Raw genomic sequence first — 20,994 nt, 5'->3', positions numbered from 1 at the left:
TTGAAACTATATATATTATTATTAACATAACTAGTCAGGCTAATTAAAGTAGCAAAAATAAAAGTAAAACTCTACCTCCTTCTCACCCAACCCAACTCAATTCTTTCCTGCCTAAGGCCATCCGATTCAGGCTTCAAGCCAGCCCTCTCCAACAACCTCCCCCTACTCAACATGTAAGTCAAGCACTTGTACTTGCCATGAGGTAAACACATCTGCATCCAGACTTAACTCACCTATACATTACCAAGTCACCAATTTAGGCCTCTCCAGAGCTCTAGATTCCCAGATCCAGGTGCCTGCTGGCATACTGCACGGACCCACCCCTGAACTTATTCTTAAATTCATTACCCTCCTTCTGCACCAATCCTGCCGTTTGTCCTAATTTCATACCTCAGTTAAAGATACTACCACATTATCTAAGTCAGAAATCTGGAAGTCGCTAATGTGACCATCATTAGTACCGTTCACCGAGTATTTCCAAATCTCCTTCTGGCTACATAATAAAATTCTATTTCTTTTTTCCTTGAAGTTAGGTGTGGCCGTGCAATTTGCTTTGGCCAATTAAATATGAGCATAATTGACATGTGTTCCTATTCAGTAGCCTTAAGGGCCACTGCTTGGTTCTTTTTCTCTGCCACAGTGACCGGCAACACCAAAGAGATGGGTGGCTGATATATCAGCTTCATCCCAGAATGAGTGACTACAACGAGTAGAGTCCCCAACCCCACCACTTTAGTATAAGAAATAATCTTGTTTTTATCAAACTACTGAGATTTGTGGGTTGTTTCCATCCGTGACCCTTCCTTCTTTTTCATCCTATTGGTCTTTAAATCCTATGAAGACTACCTCCCAAATATTTGTCACATTAATTCTTTCAACACTCTCAGTATCAATGCCTTCATCCAGGTCCATATCATTTCTCACCTGGATTACTACAATGGCTCCTAGCTAATCACACTGCCTCCAATCTCTACTCCTCCTTATTAACAATCTTCCACAAAAGCTGTTAGAGTAATCTTTCTAAACCCTGAATCTCTTCATGTCATGCAACTGCTTAAATTTCCTCAGAGACGCCCTTCTCTTTTCGCTTCATCATTTAAAAAATCCAGGCATAAAAATACTTGTGGTTCCCAGAACACATCCTGAACCATCTGGGCCATCTTTGTACATGTTGTTTCATTTGGCTATGATGTGCTCTCTTACTCCCTTTTTGAACAGTAATTCCACTTTTCTTCAAGGCTCAAGTTTCCAAGTCTTCTGGAAAGCCATTTTAAAATATCAAAGTGACTAGGTACCCCCTCCTGTATGTGCTACCAATACATCCTATATACTTTCAGCACAGTTTCCTTATGTGAAAACCCTCAACAGATCTTGCAAGCTTTCAGACACAACTGATCAGCTACATGACACAAGGGCTTATTTCACTGGCTAACCCGAAACCTGTAATTTGGGTGGCCTGACCAAATGAACTTGAAAGTCACTTAGAGTAAGGGCTTGGGCCAGATGCCACATGAGTACAGAACAGGACTGAAAAGAAATTGAGCAGATACACAGAAACAAACTGAGCTGACAATAAAGCCTGACAGGAAGAGGCAGACAGTCGCCTTGGATGCTGATACCCTTCTGGTTCCCAGTCCCAGTTCCCATGAGGCCTAGTCTTTATTCTTCTACTCAGGGAAATCTCTTCTTTTTAATAATGTCTCTTCTTGAGCTAGATGAGGTAACACTGTTTCTGTCCTTTGCAACCAAAAAAAAAAAAAAAAATCTATGATTACACCTAAAGCCCTAGCAATTTCAACAAGAATACTCTCTTTTAGCACTTGAAGAACCTGACAAGCCACCACTGAAACTGTATTTCCTAAATTGAGAGATCCTTTTGAGAAAGGATGGAAACCTAAATCATCACTGTTGAAAACTACAAACATTTCCAAATATCCCTACTTGAAAACCACATCATTTCAAATTTAAAACATCCACAGGAATAAGAAATGTGAGCCTGGTTAGTAAACCACACAGTACTGAGATTTGAGAAGCCCAAAAACTGGTTAAAAGGTTTTGATCTGTTCTGAACAGCATTATAGTAAGAGCATGGATCCTACTGCTATAAGCAATTTTTTTCATCTTCATCTCCAATTACCTTCCTTAAAATAGAGAGTAAGAGCAACACAGTATTTACTTTATAAAAAATGTAAACATATGAGCTTTTCAGGAGAGGCAGTAACACTTTTATTTTGAATATTATAGGCTAAAATAATACAGTGGCAAGCCTAAATACAGATATCTCAGCAAACAAATGTGTATTTACAGATTTATAAATCAGTATATTACCAAATCTTATATTTAGATCTTCCTCTCTAGTATATCTAGGCTATTAAATAACATTTACTTTTTAAAAAATTAAATAGGATTATCATTTTCAAATTTAACTCTGACCTACACTTTTAATTTTTAAAAGGGGTTACATATTCCATTTGGTCTAAATGTATGCCTCTAAAGAAAGTAACAGTACTCAAATATAGCAGATTTTACTTTGACCTCATTTGTTGAATCAAGTTTTGTTTTGTTTCTTTAAATATAAAACCTTCTACAATCACTTTTCAAACAAATCAGAATTTCTCACTGGGAGTTTAATGGAGAAATCACAGAACCAACTTTTTGAGCACCAGTTAAATTTCTTAGCCCCTAACTGGTTATCTTATTTTTCATTAAACATGGTGATGGCACTGTACAATCTTTTAAAAAATCAATGTGGTAATACTGTCCAATACATTATTATATTAATATACATCCCCTGAGGATCTATCAAAAAAGATACAATGCAAAACATGGACAAAGTATATAGCTTTATGTATGAAAATATTAACTGACACAATGTATAACAGGGTTTCTCAGTAGGGCTCCAGTGATTGTCTGGATGCCACAATTCTCCTTTCTGTAAGACTTCCTTATGAATTATTGACACTTACCCACTAAATGCCAGAGGCCCTCCAATCACTGTGGACAATCAAAAATACACATTTTTCAAATACTTCTAGCTAAAATTCAATGACAGAATTTCAAACACACATACACACTTGAGACATCAGCCTTTAAACATTACAATAAATAAAACACAACAATATGAAAAATGCTTACCACAGGCTGAGTGAAAAAAGTTTACAGTAACAGTGTATAAATCCTTTGATTACACTATGCTAAAACAAATGCATGTAAAAAGGACTGGAGAGAGGTTTTGATAGGGTGGTAGGATCACTGGCGGTGTACCTTTTTCTCTATTTCTCCTGATGTGACTATATTGGTTATATTAATTTTAGCTAGTTGACAGCTTTTACCTTATTAGTACTTTTAAAGACCAAAGAAGTGAAGAAAACCAGCAAGCAAAAAAACAAAAAACAAAAAAAAACACAGGTGTTGATGTTAGAAATGATGTTAGAAATCAGGCCAGGATTACCCTAGGGGTATTATGCACTTGAGGGGGTAGAGGAGAACTCCTAGGGCACAGAGAATCCTATCTGGGTGCTGGATGTGTTCACTTTGTGAAAATTCAACAAGCTGTATACACTTATCCCTGCACTCTTCTGCACCTTATACCTCCATGAAAAGCTTACTGAAAAAACAACAAAGATTTCTTACCATTGTAACAAGGTTTTCATGATGTATGAGATTCCCTTATTGAGTAAAAAGTTAAAACAGAAATTCTGCATATTTATCATCTGGCAGCACTAATAAGAATTTTTAATATTTACAGAGAATGTTTACACCAATTCTTAATGTTTAAAAAGAAACTGAATCATGGCCTCATGCCAAAAAAAATTAAGTTTAAAAACCTGAATTTTCATATTAGCAACCAAATGCTTAAAATGTTAATGAGAAACTATTCTCACATTCTATTAAAGAAGTATCGTTCCAAATTTAAAACAAATGAATTTCTACTCAGCTTCCAAAGATTAATCATAAAATACTGTTTCCACAACATTGCAAAATAGAATTATCTGTCTTCAATACAACTACTACTATTGCATTTTTATGCATTTTGGCCCAAATCTGCAAACACATCTTTAATATAAGGACCAGGTTATGACAACTTCATTACAGAGCAAGCAGAAAACATGCCATTAGAAAAGCATGTCAATACTTGTGAAAAACAGGAATAGGGACTGACTGCCTTTAAGAAAAACTGGTCAAGGATTTTGCCTGGCCTATATGTGTTATATTTATGTTACAATTTTGCAAAATATATTACAGTTTGTGACACAATAATTCTATATTAATGCACTGTTTAAGTAACGAGCTTTTTTATTCTCTGACTTTTAAACTCCAAGCAACTAACACTTGATTTCAAAAAACAGCCCATTACTAAATGTCAGATGATAACTGGCAGCATATTACCACCCAAGTGCATTTTTCAACTATGTACGTGGTGTTATGCTGGCAATGAAGAATATTCTGTGATATATTTCTTCTGCCCATGAGACACCTTATTATCACAACCTTGAAAGCAAGGTTAGTTTACAGTCATGTACAAAATATTTTACTATTTGATTCCAATTCTTTCAGAATACAACACTCCTCCAAACAGTTCTCAATTATTAAGAAATGTTCTGAGTGCTTAAATGAAGAGATAGCTGAAAGCACTTTCAAAAGTTATAAGATATTCAAAGCTATACATGAGATGGCTAGTCAGTAAAGATACATGTGCATGCCCTTATGAAGCATATTTGACAAAACTGTATTACCAAATCTATTCATGTAGAACCAATTTATATAAACCCAGATGAGTCATTCTACAACACAAACTACAAGACAAAATATTAATGTCATGAAAAACTTTTAAAAAGGTGACTGGGAAAAAAAATAAAAGGAGGGAGGATGGAGGGGTGGCTGTCCTAGATTAGAGATAACCAAATGCATTGAGTGATCTGATTACATTCTAGATCAGAAAAAGAAAATGGAAAAAAGGCATTATCAGAATAACTGAAGAAATTCAGATGTTATATTTTAATCAATGTTAAACTTCTTGGATATGTTAATAGTATTGTGGTAATGTAGGAGAATGTACTTCTTAAGAAATTCACATTTAAGTGTTGAGGAATGAATAGCCATGGTGTCTGCAACTACTTTTAAAAGCATGGGAGAGGGGAGGGTTGTAGGGGTGTCTGCGTGTGTAGGTGGAGAGAGGGAGAGGGAGACACAAAGACAGAAATCAACTGTGGCAAACTATAAATGCAGATGAAGGGAACATGGGAGTTATTCTTTAGCTTTTCTGTATACGTGAAATATTTCAAAACAAAAATGAGAAGAAAAACTTAAGTAAAATTTAAAACTCCAAACATCAACTTTTATCAATATCTGTGCAGTAGCAATGCAATATACTTACAGAGAGAAAACCGAAGAAAAATAGGTCTACATGCATCACTATGAAACAAACCAAAAAGTCAAATACAAATTTTTTAAAAAAGGAGAGAAATCTTGGGGAACTACTATCCCTTCCTTCAAATGATTTTGACAAAATGAACAAAAATACTGAGAATTTTCATATTCTAAGCTCTAGCTTTAAAAAAGTTTATGCCTGTAAGAAAGTAAACAACCCTCAACCCCTTACAAATTTTGTGAGTAGATAGTACTGTACAAGGGAAATGTTACTTCAAAATACACTACTTGGGAAGTGTCTGAGAACTGTGAATGCCAGTCCAGATCTGGACTTTTAAAAGGATACAGCAGGAGTAATCCTGTACGCACTATTACTTTTTCTGAAAGGTTTAAGGACGGTGTGACCTTCTAGGAGGAAATTTTAATCCGTTGCCAAAAGGGTGAACAGACATGATCTTTAACAACATGGATGGGCTCGGTTAGATGAACCAAGAAGATGCTAAATTTGTGAACACAGGCCTAGGGACAAATATAGGCCTAATTCCATCTGTCATCAGCTGCACACTTCCCTGTCAGCAACAACGGTCCGACACTGAAGCCCTAAGAACTGGACAGTTTATCAAGCGCAGTCTCCGCGATTTGCCATTGCAAAAACGCTATCAGGAGCTTGCCATGAGGACTACCGCGGGCCCACCTGCGGCCATCTTAAGTTCGGGAAAAAAAAGAAGGGGAGGAAGGGCACTGAATTCGAGGACCCGGCGGCGACCACAGTCCGGCAAGCACGAAAAAGGCAACCTCTCTAACTCCTCTGTAAGGGTTCTGCGCAGAGGTTAACCCACCAAATACGACTAACAAGGAAAGCAGGAGCGTGGGGCCCGGGCCGCGCTGCCCTAATCAAACATGGGCACCAAGGTAAACCCGGCGGTCACGTGACTGACACCGCGCGCCCCCGTCCGCGCTCTCCCCCATGCCTCGGTTCCCGAGGTCTCTCTGGCGCCCGCACCCCTCCCCCAGCCGTGCTTGAGCACTTACTCCGGGGGGTAGAGCCGCAGCTCCTCGATTTCTCCTAGGAAGGAAAAAAGCGTCCGCATCTGCTCGCTGGTCACCGCCGACGACAGATTCGTCACCTGAATCACCGCCGTAGGGGTGAGGCCGAAGCCTAAGCCCAACCCGAAGCCGCCGCTGCTGTTCATCCCGACCCCGCTGCAGCTGCCTGCCTCCCCAACGTCTACGACGCGTCAGCGACGGAGCCGGGAAAGCGGAGAACGCGCGGCCGCGAGCGCGCTCCCGCTAGCGAATTCACGGCAGCGGGAAGGTCTAGCCGCCGATTTCACAACTCCCCTGCTCCCAGGGCTGCGCGCGCCAGCCGGAAGCGTCGCCCCGGCAACCCGGCGGATCTCGCGGGGCTTCGGCCTGGGGCTCCCGGGTACCTGAGGCTGTTTCTCTCGCTGCACTTCTCCCCGGCAAGGGTTTGATCGAGTGTTTTCCCGGCCTCCACTCGATCAGTTTCTTGTGCTCCTGTGAACATGGGAGACCCACCTCTTTCCAGTCTTTACACTAGATAGGCCTGGGGAACCAAGAGGCCTGGCCTGCTGGTGCGGAGCTGTGAAGAAGGAATGACTCTCGAGCATCGCAGATCAATACTTGACCGAACTATAACGTGTCATTATTATATACAGGCAGCTCCCTCGCCCCGACTATTTTAAAAAATTGGCCGGCGTCCTAATTGTGAAAAAATTTGGGAAATTTTACAAAACGTGTAAATTTTGACGGAATTAAGGAAGCAGTTAAGATGAAGGCTTTGCGGTTGTCGTTTATAACATTTATTCGCTCACTACGCAGGTATTAATATTTGAGTGTTATGTACCAGACACTGTTAGACAAGAGCACGTAAAAGACAGTTACAGAAGGTCCACATAGACGTTGCAACCTAATGAGACAAGTAACAGTAGTATGGGAAACTAGGGCAGCTGTTCCCAAAATGCCATTCACAGAACCTGGAGGGTCCTCGAAGCCTTTTGAGTGATTCTGCAAGGTCAAAACCGTTTCCGTAATACGAAGACTCTGTTGATCTTTTTCACTTTGTTGACAATTGCACTGATGGTGTAAAAGCAATAGTGAGTGACTGCTGGCACCTTAGCAGGAATCAAGGAAGTGGTGTCAAACTGCACTACTACTGGTATTTTGTATTCTTCACCTCCTGGCACTCATAGCATACAAAAATTATGATTTTTAAAATAAGCTAGTTTAACTTAAGAATGTCCTTGACAAAGGAGTAAAAATTATTAATTTTATTAAATCTTCACCCTAGCATACACCTCTTTTTAATATGTGTGAAGAAATGGTGAGTACTTCTGCTGCATGCCCAAGTAGGATGAACATCTCCAGAAAAAGCACTTGTGTGATTGTTCGAGTTTTCACACAAAAATCCAAAATTTTTAAAATTTGTATCCACCACCTTGAGCTTGACAGCTTTCCAGTATTTAGACTTTTCTGCTAAAAACACCAGTGATATTAACAAACGTATTTTTTCACATTATATATTGAAATAAGTGACCATTTGAAAATCTCTACAACTCAGTGAACCACTGTTTTCAAAGTAACCAATGCATGCTATTACAGAATCAAAAAGAGTCATCAAAGTGGATGGACCCATGGATTTTAATCTAGCAGAATACAAAAAGTTAGTTGATATGGTTTCAGATTCAGTCCACATTGAAATTGCCCTCTAAGAAACTATCACATATCCAGTTTGGTGTAGTATCAAACAAGAATATCTAGAATTATCTAGAAAGACTATGAAAATAGTTTCCCCTTTCTCAGCTCCTTATCTATGTGAGACCAGATTTTCTTCATATGTTTCAACAAAAACATATCACAACAGATTGAATGCACAGATAGGGAAATCCAGCTGTCCTCTATTAAGCCGGACATCAAAGAGCTTTGAAAAATGCAATGCAATATCACTCTTCTCAAAATTCTTTTTTGGGAAATATCACTTTATCATAAAAATGCATCATTTACCCCGCATAGCCATTGGGAACAGGCTGAAAAAATGCATCATTTATATAAGTACATAACAGGTTTATAATTATTTTTAAATGGGTTTTTTAAATCTTAAATTTCACAGATTTAATTTCTTTTTTTTTTTTTGATATATTTATTTATTGTGTTGAGTCTTTGTCGCTGCACACGGGCTTTCTCTAGTTGCAGCGAGCGGGGGCTACTCTTCCTTGCAGTGCAAGGGCTTCTCATTGCGGTGGCTTTCCTTGTTGCAGAGCACAGGCTCTAGGCACGCGGGCTTCGGTAGTTGTTGCACACAGGCTTAGCTGCTCCGCAGCATGTGGGATCTTCCTGGACCAGGGCTCAAACCCGTGTCCCCTGCATCGGCAGGGGGATTCTTAACCACTGCGCCACCAGGGAAGTCCCAGATTTAATTTCTAATATGATAAATATAGATAGATATCCCATAAATCTCTTAGGGTCCTTGATAATTTTTAAAAGTAAAGAGTAAAGGGGTCCTAAGACCAAAAGGTTTGAGAACTACTACCAGAGGGATAAGCGCAGGGAAAATTGGGAGCATATAGGAAGGCCACTTAAACTTAGTGCCAGTGGAAGTCTTCCCAGGAGAGATGTTGCTTGCACTGAATCTTGAACAAATAGGAATTAGCCAGACAAGGAGGGAGGGAGGAGCAGTGAAGGGCATTCCAGACTGAGCTTGAAGAATATACAAAAGCAGAAAGGTATGAGAGCCCAAGTGAGGTCCAGAATATTCAAAGTTTAGTATTGCTAGACCAAAGGCTGAGAATGACTAGAGATACACACGAAAGAATAAGCCTTGATGAAAGATGCTGTTTGTCATGCTAAGAGGTTACTTTATCACAAATTGTCGGGAGCTGTTGAAGATGTTTGAGCAGGAGAGTGACTATGTCAAGATTCCTAGAATGATTGTTGTCACTGCAACATGGAGATATATTGAAAAGGGTGGAAACTAGAGGCAAAGGGACTGGTTCGAAGGGTAAGTGGTGGTAGCAATGGAAAGCAAGAAACAGTCCCAAATTTAGGGCCATTGAACCCATTTAAGAATAAAAGGAATAAAAACTGTCCATTCAGAAAAATATATATGGACATACACTTGGTTTTAGATAGAATTACAAGTGTTTTTCGGTCTTCCTCAAGCCCAACCATAGATCCCAGGATTAACTACCACTTGTTTAGAACACTGGTCCTCAGACTCTCATGTGCATCAAAATCACCTGGAGGGCACATTAAAACAGATTGCTGGCTCCATCCCCAGATATTCTGATTCAGTAGATCTGGAGGAGGAGCCTGAAAATTTCAATTTCTAACAAGTTCCCAGGTGATGGTGCTGCTGGTGATCCAAGAGCTCCATTTTTTTAAAATAAATTTATTTATTTATTTTTGGCTGCGTTGGGTCTTCGTTGCTGCGCGTGGGCTTTCTTTAGTAGCGGCGAGCAGGGGCTACTCTTCGTTGTGGCACGCGAGCTTCTCATTGCAGTGGCTTCTGTTGTTGCGGAACACAGGCTCTAGGCACACGGGCTTCAGTAGTTGTGGCGCACGGGCTTCAGTAGTTGTGGCGCATGGGCTTAGTTGCTCTGCGGCATGTGGGATCTTCCCCGACCAGGGCTCAAACCCGTGTCCCCTGCATTGGCAGGCGGATTCTTAACCACTGTACCACCAGGGAAGCCCCCAAGAACCCCAGTTTGAGCACCACTGGTTAAGAAGGTTGTAAAGCGGTACTTAGTAGATTTAGTAATCTACTGTTGACGGTAAAGCAGAGGGAGGAATTTGTTTCTGGCCTGAGGGACTGTGTAATAGTGCCGTAGTTTAGGACCAAAAATAAGAACGAAGAGCAAATTTGTAAAGAAGGAGCAAAAAATATTGAAATCCATTATGGACAAGTCCCTGAAATGAAATTTAAGGAAAATGTCCAGAACTAAGATAAAGTATGTGATTTAAGCTTCAAAATAGATACAGTTATGCCAGGTACATGTGTAGCGTGAGAAATGCATTGGGTGACATTAAAGGGACAAATACAACAAACAGCCAAAAATAAAAAAATAAATAAAACCAAGCCAGGAGGAAAATTAGGAGGGAGGATAGTCACAAAAGTTGAGGGAGGAAAAGTTTTAATGGGAAAAAATGAAGAGTAGGGAGGAAAGAATGATAAAAAGTGTCAAAGTCTGCAAAGATGACAAAATCAGGAATAAAATGTACCCATTGGTAGATATAATGTGACTACTGAGACAAAAGTGACATGAACCAGTTTAGAGAAGCAAAGGTCACAGCGACATTGTCACTTCCACTGATTCCTCTATGAATCTCTCAGCCAAATTTCCCACCCCTTGGCATGTCCTAGCTCTGCCACTCTGACCAACTTCAGACTGCTCCACCCTGGCCCTCTGAGATTCATTTTAGAATTCCAGCCTCCATGCTAGTATGTTCTGTCTCCAATCTCTCTAATCATTTTCATGGCCCCAATTTGCAGATATTTCTTCATCACGAGGCCCCTTGATTTTGTCTGCCTACTGACCCAACATCTTCTAAATAAGACAAGCAGTAACAAAGTTGCAGTGCAGGAAAAAAGGTCTCCTCATAAGTAAAACAGGCCCATAAGAGCAAACCAGAAACCAAAAATAAGAATGATAAACTCTAGCAAGTAAATTAACAACAAAAAGAGAAAGATATACATTAAAATTTTATGCATGTACAGTATTGGATTTAGAACCAAGAGGTGACTTTGGAGAGTACAGTGACAGGAAGAGAATGCTTGAGCTGGGAAGGGGCGCAGATGAGTGTGGACCGTATTTATAAGAATAGGTCTTGGTGCCTTTGTTCAGTCTTGTTTTGCTTTTCAAACAAGCGAGATCTGCAGCAAACCTACTCTATGGAATTTTAAAGGAAATTTGACAGTAGAGAATAATTTAGAAGTAATTTTAGGTAAGGAAGGATCTGTAAGTAGCCCTATCTTTGAAGGAGGAGTACAGATTGTAGTCCTAAGACAGCAAGAACACACTGGAAGGAAGGTTAATCAGTTGTTCTAGAAAGAATCAGAAAAGGAGTGAGAACTGTGCATGCATGAGTGCCCCTGTGTGTGTACAGGAAGTCCCCTATATGTGAACGAGTTCCATTCGGAGAGCACATTCATAAGCCCAATTTGTTCATAAGTCCAACAAAGTTAGCCTAGGTACTCAACTAACACAATCGGCTGTATAGTACTATACTGTAATAGGTTTATAATACTTTTCACACAAACAATACGTACATAAAAAACAAACACAAAAAATAAAGAAAACATTTTTAATCTTACAGTATAGTACCTTGAAAAGTAGAGTAGTACAGTACAACAGCTGACATACAGGGGCTGGCACGCATGTTCGCATCTTTGAAAGTTCGCAACTTGAAGTTTCGTACATAGGGGACTTACTGTATTGTGTGGGGTGTTTCGAAATAGGACTTTTCCAGAAATGAAGCAGAAACTTTTTTTTTTTGGCCACTCGGCTTGCAGGATCCAAGTTCCCCAACCAGGGATAGAACCAGGGCCCCCGGCAGTGGAAGCGCAGAGTCCTAACCACTGGACTGCCAGGTAATTCCCTTTTTTTGGCTGTGTTGTGCAGCTTGAGGGATCTCTAGGCCACCAGGGAACTCCCCAAAGCAGAAACTCTCTTAGTCTTTTTAGTCTTTTCCCGTGCTAAACCACATGAACCTCTTCTTTCAATATCCAGAACTCTCAATTAGTTCATGATGTCTCTAGTGGGCTAGCTCTGGAACCCTATCATTGGCATAATTTTTTTAAATTACTAACAAATTGTTCTTGCTAGCTTCAACAGAGAGGAAAGTGTAGACAGTAATAGAGTAGAAGAAATAATCGCACAACCAAACTTGAGAAGGGGTGTAAATAGGGCATATTTAGAACAGGCTTTGGCTACTCTAAATAAAGTAGAAAATATGTAAGAAGATGACTAAGGTATTTAATGGACTTGCAGGAAGAACAGAACAAAGAAATCTTAGGAAGCAAAGTGACCAGGGCAGCTCTGAGAACTTTGGCAGCAGATATTCATAGACCATCTCAAGAGTGTTGCAAATAAGGTAAATCAACTCCAATAATTCCCAGCTCCTGGCAACCACTGATATGCTTTCTCTTTCTTTACATTTGCCTTTTTTGGAAATTATATATAAATTTAGTTATACAATACATAGTCTTTAGTGTCTGGCTTCTATCATTGAGCATAATGTTTCTGAGGTTCATTCATGTTGGAGAGTGTTTCAGTAGTTTATTCCTTTTTAGTGCTGAATAGTAGACCATTGTATGAATTTTCAACATTGTGTTTACTTGTTCAACATTTGATGGACATTTGGATTGTTTCTAGTTTGGGGCTATTATGACTAATGCTACTATGAGCATTCATGTAAAAGTGTAATTTCTCTTTAGTAGATACCTAAGAGTGGGATTGCTGGGTCATGTGGTAAGTTTGTTTAACTTCTTAAGAAATTGCCCAACTGTTTTCTAATCTAAAGAGGCTGTACCATTTTACATTTCCACCAGCAATGATGAGAGTTATGTAAGTAATGATATATCATTATAGTTTTAATTCCCATTTCCCTAATAGCTAATAATGTTGAGCAACTTTTCATGTGCTCATGAGCCATTCATATATATTCTCTGATGATATGTCTATTCAAACATTCAAATCTTTTGTCATTTTTTAATTGGGCTGTTTCTCTTTTCATACAATTGTAAGAGTTCTTTAATTCTAGATATGAATCTGTTATCAGATGTATGACTTGCAAATATTTCTTCCCAGTCCATCACTTGTCTTTTCATTTTCTTTTGGACATGCATCAATGTTTTGTCTTTTCATTTTTTAATAGTGTCTTTTAAAGAGTAAAGGTTTTTTATTTTGATAAAGTCCAAATTATCAATGTTTTGTGTTATGGACTGTGGGTTGTTTTTTTCTTTTTTCTTTTTGGCTCTGACCAGGGATGGAACCCGTGCCACCTGCAGTGGAAACATGGAGTCCTAACCACTGGACCATGCCAGGGAATTCCCAGGATTGGACTGTGTTTTTATTGTCACATCTAAGAAATCTCTGCCTAACGCAAGGTTATAAAGATTTTTCTTCTGTGTTCTTCTAGACATTTTTAGTTTCAGCTCTTACATTTAGGTCTCTGATCCATTCTTAGTTAAATTTTATGTGTGGTGTGAGGTAAGGGTCATTGTTGTTGTTGTTATTGTCCTTCTCCTTCTTCCTCCTCTTTTTCTTCTTCTTCCTCTTCCTCTCCTCTTCCTCCTCCTCCTTCTTCTTCATATGATATCAAATTGTTCTAGCACCATGTGTTGAAAAGACTATACATTCTGCATTGAATTGTCTGAACACCTTTGTCAAAACTCAATTGACCATAAGTTGAAGAATTTTATTTCTGGACTCTCAGTTCTGTTTTACTAATCTATATATCTATTCTTACACCAATACCACACTATCTTAATTACCACATATTCATAATAATTTTTGAGATGACCGTGTGATATTTCTAGGATAACTTCCACTTAGTCATGATGTGTAATCCTTTTTGTGTGTTGTTAGATTTGGCTAATATTTTTAAAAGAATTTTAATATTTCTTTTCATGAGGGTTATTGGGACCTAATTACAAACAAAAATGAACAAATGGGACCTAATTAAACTTAAAAGCTTTTGCATAGCAAAGGAAACCACGAACAAAATGAAAAGACAACCCTCAGAATGGGAGAAAATATTTGCAAATGAAGCAGCCCGGCAAGGGATTAATCTCCAAAATATAGAAACAGCTCATGTGGGACTTCCCTGGCGGTCCAGTGGTTAAGACTCTGCGCTTCCACTGCAGGGGGCGTGGGTTCGATCCCTGGTCGGGGAACTAAGATCCTGCATGCCACGTGGCGTGGCCAAAAAATTTAAAAAAAAAAAGATCATGCAGCTCAATATCAAAAAAACAAACCACCCAATCAAAAAAGGGGCAGAAGAGGGACTTCCCTCGTGGTCCAGTGGTTAAGACTCTGTGCTCCCAATGCAGGGGGCCCAGGTTTGATACCTGGTCAGGGAACTACAGATCCCACATACCACAAAAAAGATCCCATGTGCTGCAACTAAGACTCAGCACAGTTAAATAAATAAATAAATAAATATATTTTTTAAATGGGCAGAAGATCTAAATAGACATTTCTCCAAAGAAGACATACAGATGGCTAAAAAACATATGAAAAGATGCTCAACATCACTAATTATTAGAGAAATGCAAGTCAAAACTACAATGAGGTATCACCTCACACCGGTCAGAATGGCCATCATCAAAAAACCTACAAACAATAAATGCTGGAGAGGGTGTGGAGAAAAGGGAACCCTCTTGCACTGTTGGTGGGAATGTAAATTGGTACAACCACTATGGAGAACAGTATGGAGGTTCCTTAAAAAACTAAATATAGAACTACCATATGATCCAGCAATCCCTCTCCTGGGCATGTATCTGGAGAAAACCATAATTTGATAAGATACATGCACCCCAATGTTCATTGCAGCACTATTTGCAATAGTGAGTGAGTGATGGAAGCAACTTAAATGTCCCTCAACAGAGGAATGGATAAAGACAATGTGGTAATATATATAATGGAATATTACTCAGCCATAAAAAAGAACAAAATAATGCCATTTGCAGCAACAACATGGATGGACCTAGAGATTGTCATACTGAGTGAAGTAAGTCAGAAAGAGAAAAACAAATATCATATGATATTGCTTATATCTGGAATCTAAAAGAAAGGGTACAAATGATCCTACCTTCAAAACGGAAATAGAGTTACAGATGTAGAAAACAAACTTATGATTACCAGTGGGTAAAGGGGGCAGGGATAAATGGGGAGATTGGGACTGACATATACAAATCAGTATATATTAAATAGATAACTAATAAGGACCTACGGTAAAGCACAGGGAACTCTACTCAATACTCTGTAATGGCCTATATGGGGAAAGAATCTAAAAAAGAGTGTATATATGTATATGTATAACTGAGTCACTTTGCTGTACACCTGAAACTAACACAACATTGTAAATCAACTATACTCCAATAAAAATTTTTTTTAAATCATAAAAAAGAATTTTAATATTTCTTTTCAGGCTTCCCTGGTGGCTCAGCAGTTAAGAATCTGCCTGCCAATGCAGGGGACACATTGTGAGCCCTGGTCCAGGAAGATCCCACATGCCGCAGAGCAACTAAGTCTGTGTGCCACAACTACTGAGCCCACATGCCACAACTACTGAAGCGCACGTGCCTAGAGCCCATGCTCCGCAACAAGAGAAGCCACTGCAATGAGAAGCCTGTGCACTGCAAGGAAGAGTAGCCCCCGCTCGTTGCAACTAGAGAAAGCCTGCACGCAGCAATGAAGACCGAACACAGTCAAAAATAAATAAATTAATTAATTAATTTTTTAAAAAAAAGGTAACTATCCTTAAAAAAAATTTTTTTTCATGAGGGATATTGGTTTACAGTTTTCTTTTTTCACAATGACATTATCTGGCTTTGGTGTCAGGATAATACCAGCCTCATTGAATGAGTTGGGAAGTGTAACTTCTTCCTCTATTTTGTGAAGAAGTTATATCAGATTGGTATTATTTCTTCTTCAATTATTTCATAGAATTTGCCTATGAAGCCATCTAGCCCTGGGATTTTCTTTATGGGAAGATTTTTCATTACTAAGCTTAATTTTTACTTCTTATATGTCTATTCAGATTTTATACTTAAGTAGTTTTGGTAGTTTTTGTATTTCTGAGAATTTATCCTTTGCATCTAAGTTGTATAATTTGCTGACCAAAAAAAGATGTTCAAATAATACCTTAATACAGCAGTCCCCAAACTTTTTGGCACCAGACACCGGTTTCCTGGAAGACAATTTATCCACGGAAGGGGGTGGGGGGTGGGGATGGTAATGCGAGTGATGGAGAGCAGCAGATGAAACTTTGCTCGCTGGCCCGCCACTCACTTCCTGCTGTGTGGCCCGGTCCCTAACAGGCCACGGATCAGTACCAGTCCGAGGCCCAGGGGTTGGGGACCCCTGCCTTAATATATCCTTTCAATTTCTGTAGGGTCAGTAGTAATGTTCTCTCTTTCAATCCTGATATTGGTAATTTGTGCCTTCTTTTTTTTTTCTTGGTTGGTCTAACTAAACATTTATCACTTTTGTTGGACTTTTCAAAAATCATCTTTCAGTTTCATTGATTTTTCTCTACTATTTTTATTTCATTGATATCCACTCTGATTTTATTATTTCCTTACTTCTGCTTAGTTTGTGTTTAAATTGCTCTTTTCTAATTTCTTAAGGTGGAAGCTTACATTATTGATTCAAGACTTTTTGTTTTCTAATATTACCATTTAATGTTATATATTTTTCTCTAAGCACTGTGGGGAATACTTCCTTTAGAGTGTTGGGGAAAGCTAGTCAGAGGTAGAGGTCTCACCAGAAACACAATGCTACAAATCCAAGTTTCTTTTTGATACTTATTTATTTATTTTAAATATTTATTTATTTGTTTGTTTGTTTGTTTTGGCTGAGCTAGGTCTTAGTTGTGGCATGCATGCGGGATCTAGTTCTCTGACCAGGAATCGAACCTGGACCCCCTGCATTGGGAGCGCAGAGTCTTACCCACTGGACCACCAGGGAAGTCCCTTGATACCAGCTGGGAGAAAGAAGGCCCTGGCTCAGTCTCTTTCAAAATCTCTGCTAACGTTTGAAACATGTCAAAAATCCCAATGTTCACTCGTCTCCCCCATAAGTCCAGTTTGGCTTTGAATGCAGCCAGTTTATCTGCCGACTTGAACACAGCTGTCGTTCTCCCCTGAAGTGACAGATTGAGTTTGTTGAGCAGGTTGACTATGTCACACAAGTAAGCAAGTTTTGTGACCCATTCTGTGTCACTGAAATGTGCTGCCAGTGGTGACTGTTCTTCTAAAAGAAATCTCTGGAGCGGCTCTTGTAACTCAAAGACTCTGGCCAGTGATCTACCTTTAGAAAGCCATCTCACTTCTGTGTATAAGAGAAGACGTGTGCTCTGCGTCCATCTCCTCACAGAGCTGCACGAACAGACGTGAGTTAAGGGCATGTACTTTAATGTGGTTGATAATTTTAATCACATCCTGCAAAACGTTGTTAAGTTCAGGTGACATTTTTCGGCTAGCCAGCATTTCTCTATGGATGACACAGTGCGTAGACTCACATTCAGAAGCGACCTCTTTGACCCGAGTAGTGAAACCAGAAAGCCGTCCAGTCATGGCAGCCACTCCATCCATGCATATACTGACACAAAATGATCAATTCAGTTTTCTGACATGTAATTATTCAAAGACTTGAATAGTTCTGCAGCTGTGGTGTTGGTTGGCAACAAAAGTGCACATAACATATCCTCATGCACATCCTCCTGAAAAATATATCGCACAAAAACAAGCATTGTTGCCTCATTGTCAACATCGGTAGACTCGTCAACCTGGATTGCGTACCACGGTGACTCATTAATCCTCTCGAACAATTGTGCCTCAATATCCTCTGCTATTTCATCAGTTCCTCTAGTTATGGTGCTAGTCAGAAGAGGAAGACGTGACACCTTTTTTTTTTTTTCACGTGCCACCTTTTGAACTTCAGCCTCTCCTAAAAGTTCACGACAAATGTCCTTAGCAGCAGGCAGGATCAACTCTTCCCCAATAGTAAAGGACTTCTTAGCTTTAGCAATGCGGTTAGCCACTAAGAATGATGCTCTCAGTGCAGACACATTTGATGAAGTGGTAGCCTTCAATAATTGCTTCTGTTCTTCATGTTCACATTTTTTTTCTCTTGAAAAACTCCAAAGTCTTGTCTTTTAATGCAAGGTACTTGGTCTCCATGTGGCAAAGCAGTTTTGAAGGTTTTATGGCTTCGTTGGATAGCCGGTCGCCACATATTATCCAAAGCAGGCTTGGAGAATGTGAATCACCTGTTGCAATGAACCTGTAATTTAAGTAGGACTCTTGGTATTTTCTTTTAAATACAGCTTTCTTTTTGTTGGCAGTCTTAGAGTCTTCTGCTGTCTCATCATTGGGTCTTTCCCCCTTTTCAAAGCAGCTCTCCAGTGACGTTTGTTTTTTACTCATTTTGGCTAGGGTTAGCTTGTGGGCTTACCAAAACTGTGACTGAGACAAGTGCGCAGTGCTTTCAAAATCGTAGGAAAGAGGCACGGACGGAAGTGGTAAATAAAATAATGGGTGGGCCACGTGGACTAAAATAAGTGTCGGATTCTGACTTAACGCCTGCCACCAGATGCAGCTGTACAATTGAAGTACATCAACCTACTTGCCACTATAAAGCCTGCCACCAAATGCAGTTAATTGCCACTTGACACTCACAGATGGGGTTGTGATATGAATCTGCAAACAATTGATTTATTATGGTCTCTGTGCAGTCAAACCTCTCTGCTAATGATAATCTGTATTTGCAGCCGCTCCCCAGCGCTAGCATCACCGCCTCAGCTCCACCTCAGATCATCAGGCATTAGATTCTCATAAGGAGCCTGCAACCTAGATCCCTCACATGCGCAGTTCACAGAGGGTTCCGCTCCTATGAGAATCTAATGCCGCCTCTGATCTGACAGGAGGCGGAGCTCAGGCGGTAACGCGAGCAATGGCGAGCGGCTGTAAATACAGACAAAGCTTCGCTCACTCGCCCGCCACTCACCTCCTGCTGTTGGCCCAGGGATTGGGGACCCCTGCTGCACAGGATTCTAGTACTGGAGAAGCTGACCATGCTGCAGAAGCACGGTGGTGGGCAACCACCTACACTGTAGCAGCTGGACTCTGGTGAAACCTTTCCAATTGCAATGATTCTCCATCACCCCCTATTGAAAAATTTTAACATTGTGCCATCTGGCAAAGAAAAAATATTTCAAAGGCTCATCTTTTACACAGAGTTGACAATCAAGGGTAAATTTTGAGTTAAGAGACAGTAGACATGTCTGTCCTGTGATGTGTGGTCATTATGTCCCTGCTCAGTTTTTTTAATTCTTACTTTTGTGTTTTAGCTTGCTTTCTAGGTGTTGCCCCTCTGTCTGCATATACAGATAGTCAACCACTGATCAGCCCAAGGCGGTGCTAAACCACCTCAAAGCAGTAAGGTTCCCCACACTTACCAATGGATTTGTATGTGCGTTTATGAGTATATTCAAAATTCAGGAATCTTTAAGATTTGTCCCAGGTTTTACTTCTTACCAGGCTTCTAGGTCTCCCCGGGCATGCTTGCAGCCTACCGATCAGCCAGAGATGTGTAGAGAACTTGTCTAGCCTCTCTATGGCTCTCTTATGGCCAGCATATGTCCCTATTATGTATCTTGCTGGCCACTCCTCCCAACTAGAACCATAACCTAAGATTAGCAGAATCATGGACTCTGCCCTTTCATTTTCTATCAGGTTTGCTGCTTTTGTTGACCACACTGTGGGGTGGCATTTTCTGTCCTCTGTTCCAAATCAAGTCATCCAGCTCTGGCAGTGAAGCTGCTACTTTCCACAGCCAGCTCCACCCTGGTAGAACATCTGTGCCATTGGAGCAGGAGATGGGATGGGGTTGGGAATGGGAACAGCCCCAGGCAAGAACCCCACAGACTCATATTGCTCCTACCTGACGTTCAGCGGGTTTTCATAAGTAAGCACTTCTCAATTTGTTTGTCTTTAGCTAATTTTCCAGAACCCTGAAATGGCTGGTTCTGACAATTTTGTCTAGTTGTTTACAGGGGAGAGCCTTTGCCAACCTCTTTACTCCACCATGGCCAGAAGTCTCTGCTGGTAGACCTTAAGATGGAGATTTATTCACCTCTGAGAATAATTTCATGATAAATATCTGTCATTACTGTGAGGCTCCTAAGGAAGCAGCAGACACATAACCAAGCTCTAAAAAGCTGAACTGTAGATTTAAATAACACGACTCTCTCTCATGACATTCCAAATTTTCCATGATTTACAAGTGAAGAAACTAAAGCACAGAGAGATCCACTCAAAAAACATTTGTTGAGCACTGACTTTATATCAGACACTATTCTAGGTTCTGGGGACAGAGTAGTGAACAAAATAGTCCCTACGCTCATGGTAAAATTTTAGTGAATTAAATTCTGGAGACTAAGAAACTTGTCCAAGATCACATAACCAGTGAGTGATGATTCCAGTCTGTTTGACTCCCAAGCTCTTCCCACTTCTCCATAATGTCCCTTGTCTAAGTCTGTTGGGTTGCTATAACAAAGTACAATTGACTGAATGGCTTAAAAAAGAAAATTATTTCTTATAGCTCTGGAGGCTGGGAAGTCCAAGATCAAGGTACCAGCAGATTCAGTGTCATGATGAAGACTTCCTTCCTGGTTCACACATGACCATCTTCTCACTGTGTCCTCACACAGTGAAAGAGACATGGGAGCTCTCTAGGTTTGCTTTTATAAGGGCACAAATCCCATTCATGAGGGCTCCACCTTCATGACCTAATCACATCCCAAATGCTCCACCCCCTAATACCATCACACTGGGAGTTAGGATTTCAATGTATGAATTTTGGGGGATACAAACATTCC

At 40.0% G+C, this 20,994-nt stretch overlaps 1 protein-coding gene across 2 annotated transcripts in view; it reads right to left on the bottom strand.

The window, feature by feature from the left end:
• The window catches only part of SREK1 (splicing regulatory glutamic acid and lysine rich protein 1), a 54,124-nt gene extending 47,404 nt beyond the window's left edge, over positions 1-6,720 (bottom strand). For both annotated transcript variants that reach the window (XM_068535434.1, XM_068535435.1), the window contains exon 1: positions 6,403-6,720. In XM_068535434.1, the coding sequence (XP_068391535.1) occupies positions 6,403-6,563 (161 nt within the window). In that variant the 5' untranslated portion in view covers positions 6,564-6,720. The remainder of the gene's footprint in view (positions 1-6,402) is intronic.
• Positions 6,721-20,994: the final 14,274 nt, after the last annotated feature.

The sequence above is a fragment of the Eschrichtius robustus genome, chromosome 2, assembly GCF_028021215.1.
Source record: "Eschrichtius robustus isolate mEscRob2 chromosome 2, mEscRob2.pri, whole genome shotgun sequence".
Classification (NCBI taxonomy): Eukaryota; Metazoa; Chordata; class Mammalia; order Artiodactyla; family Eschrichtiidae; genus Eschrichtius; species Eschrichtius robustus.
The sequence above is the reverse complement of the archived record's forward strand: the minus strand, read 5'-3'. Positions and strand labels throughout refer to the sequence as shown.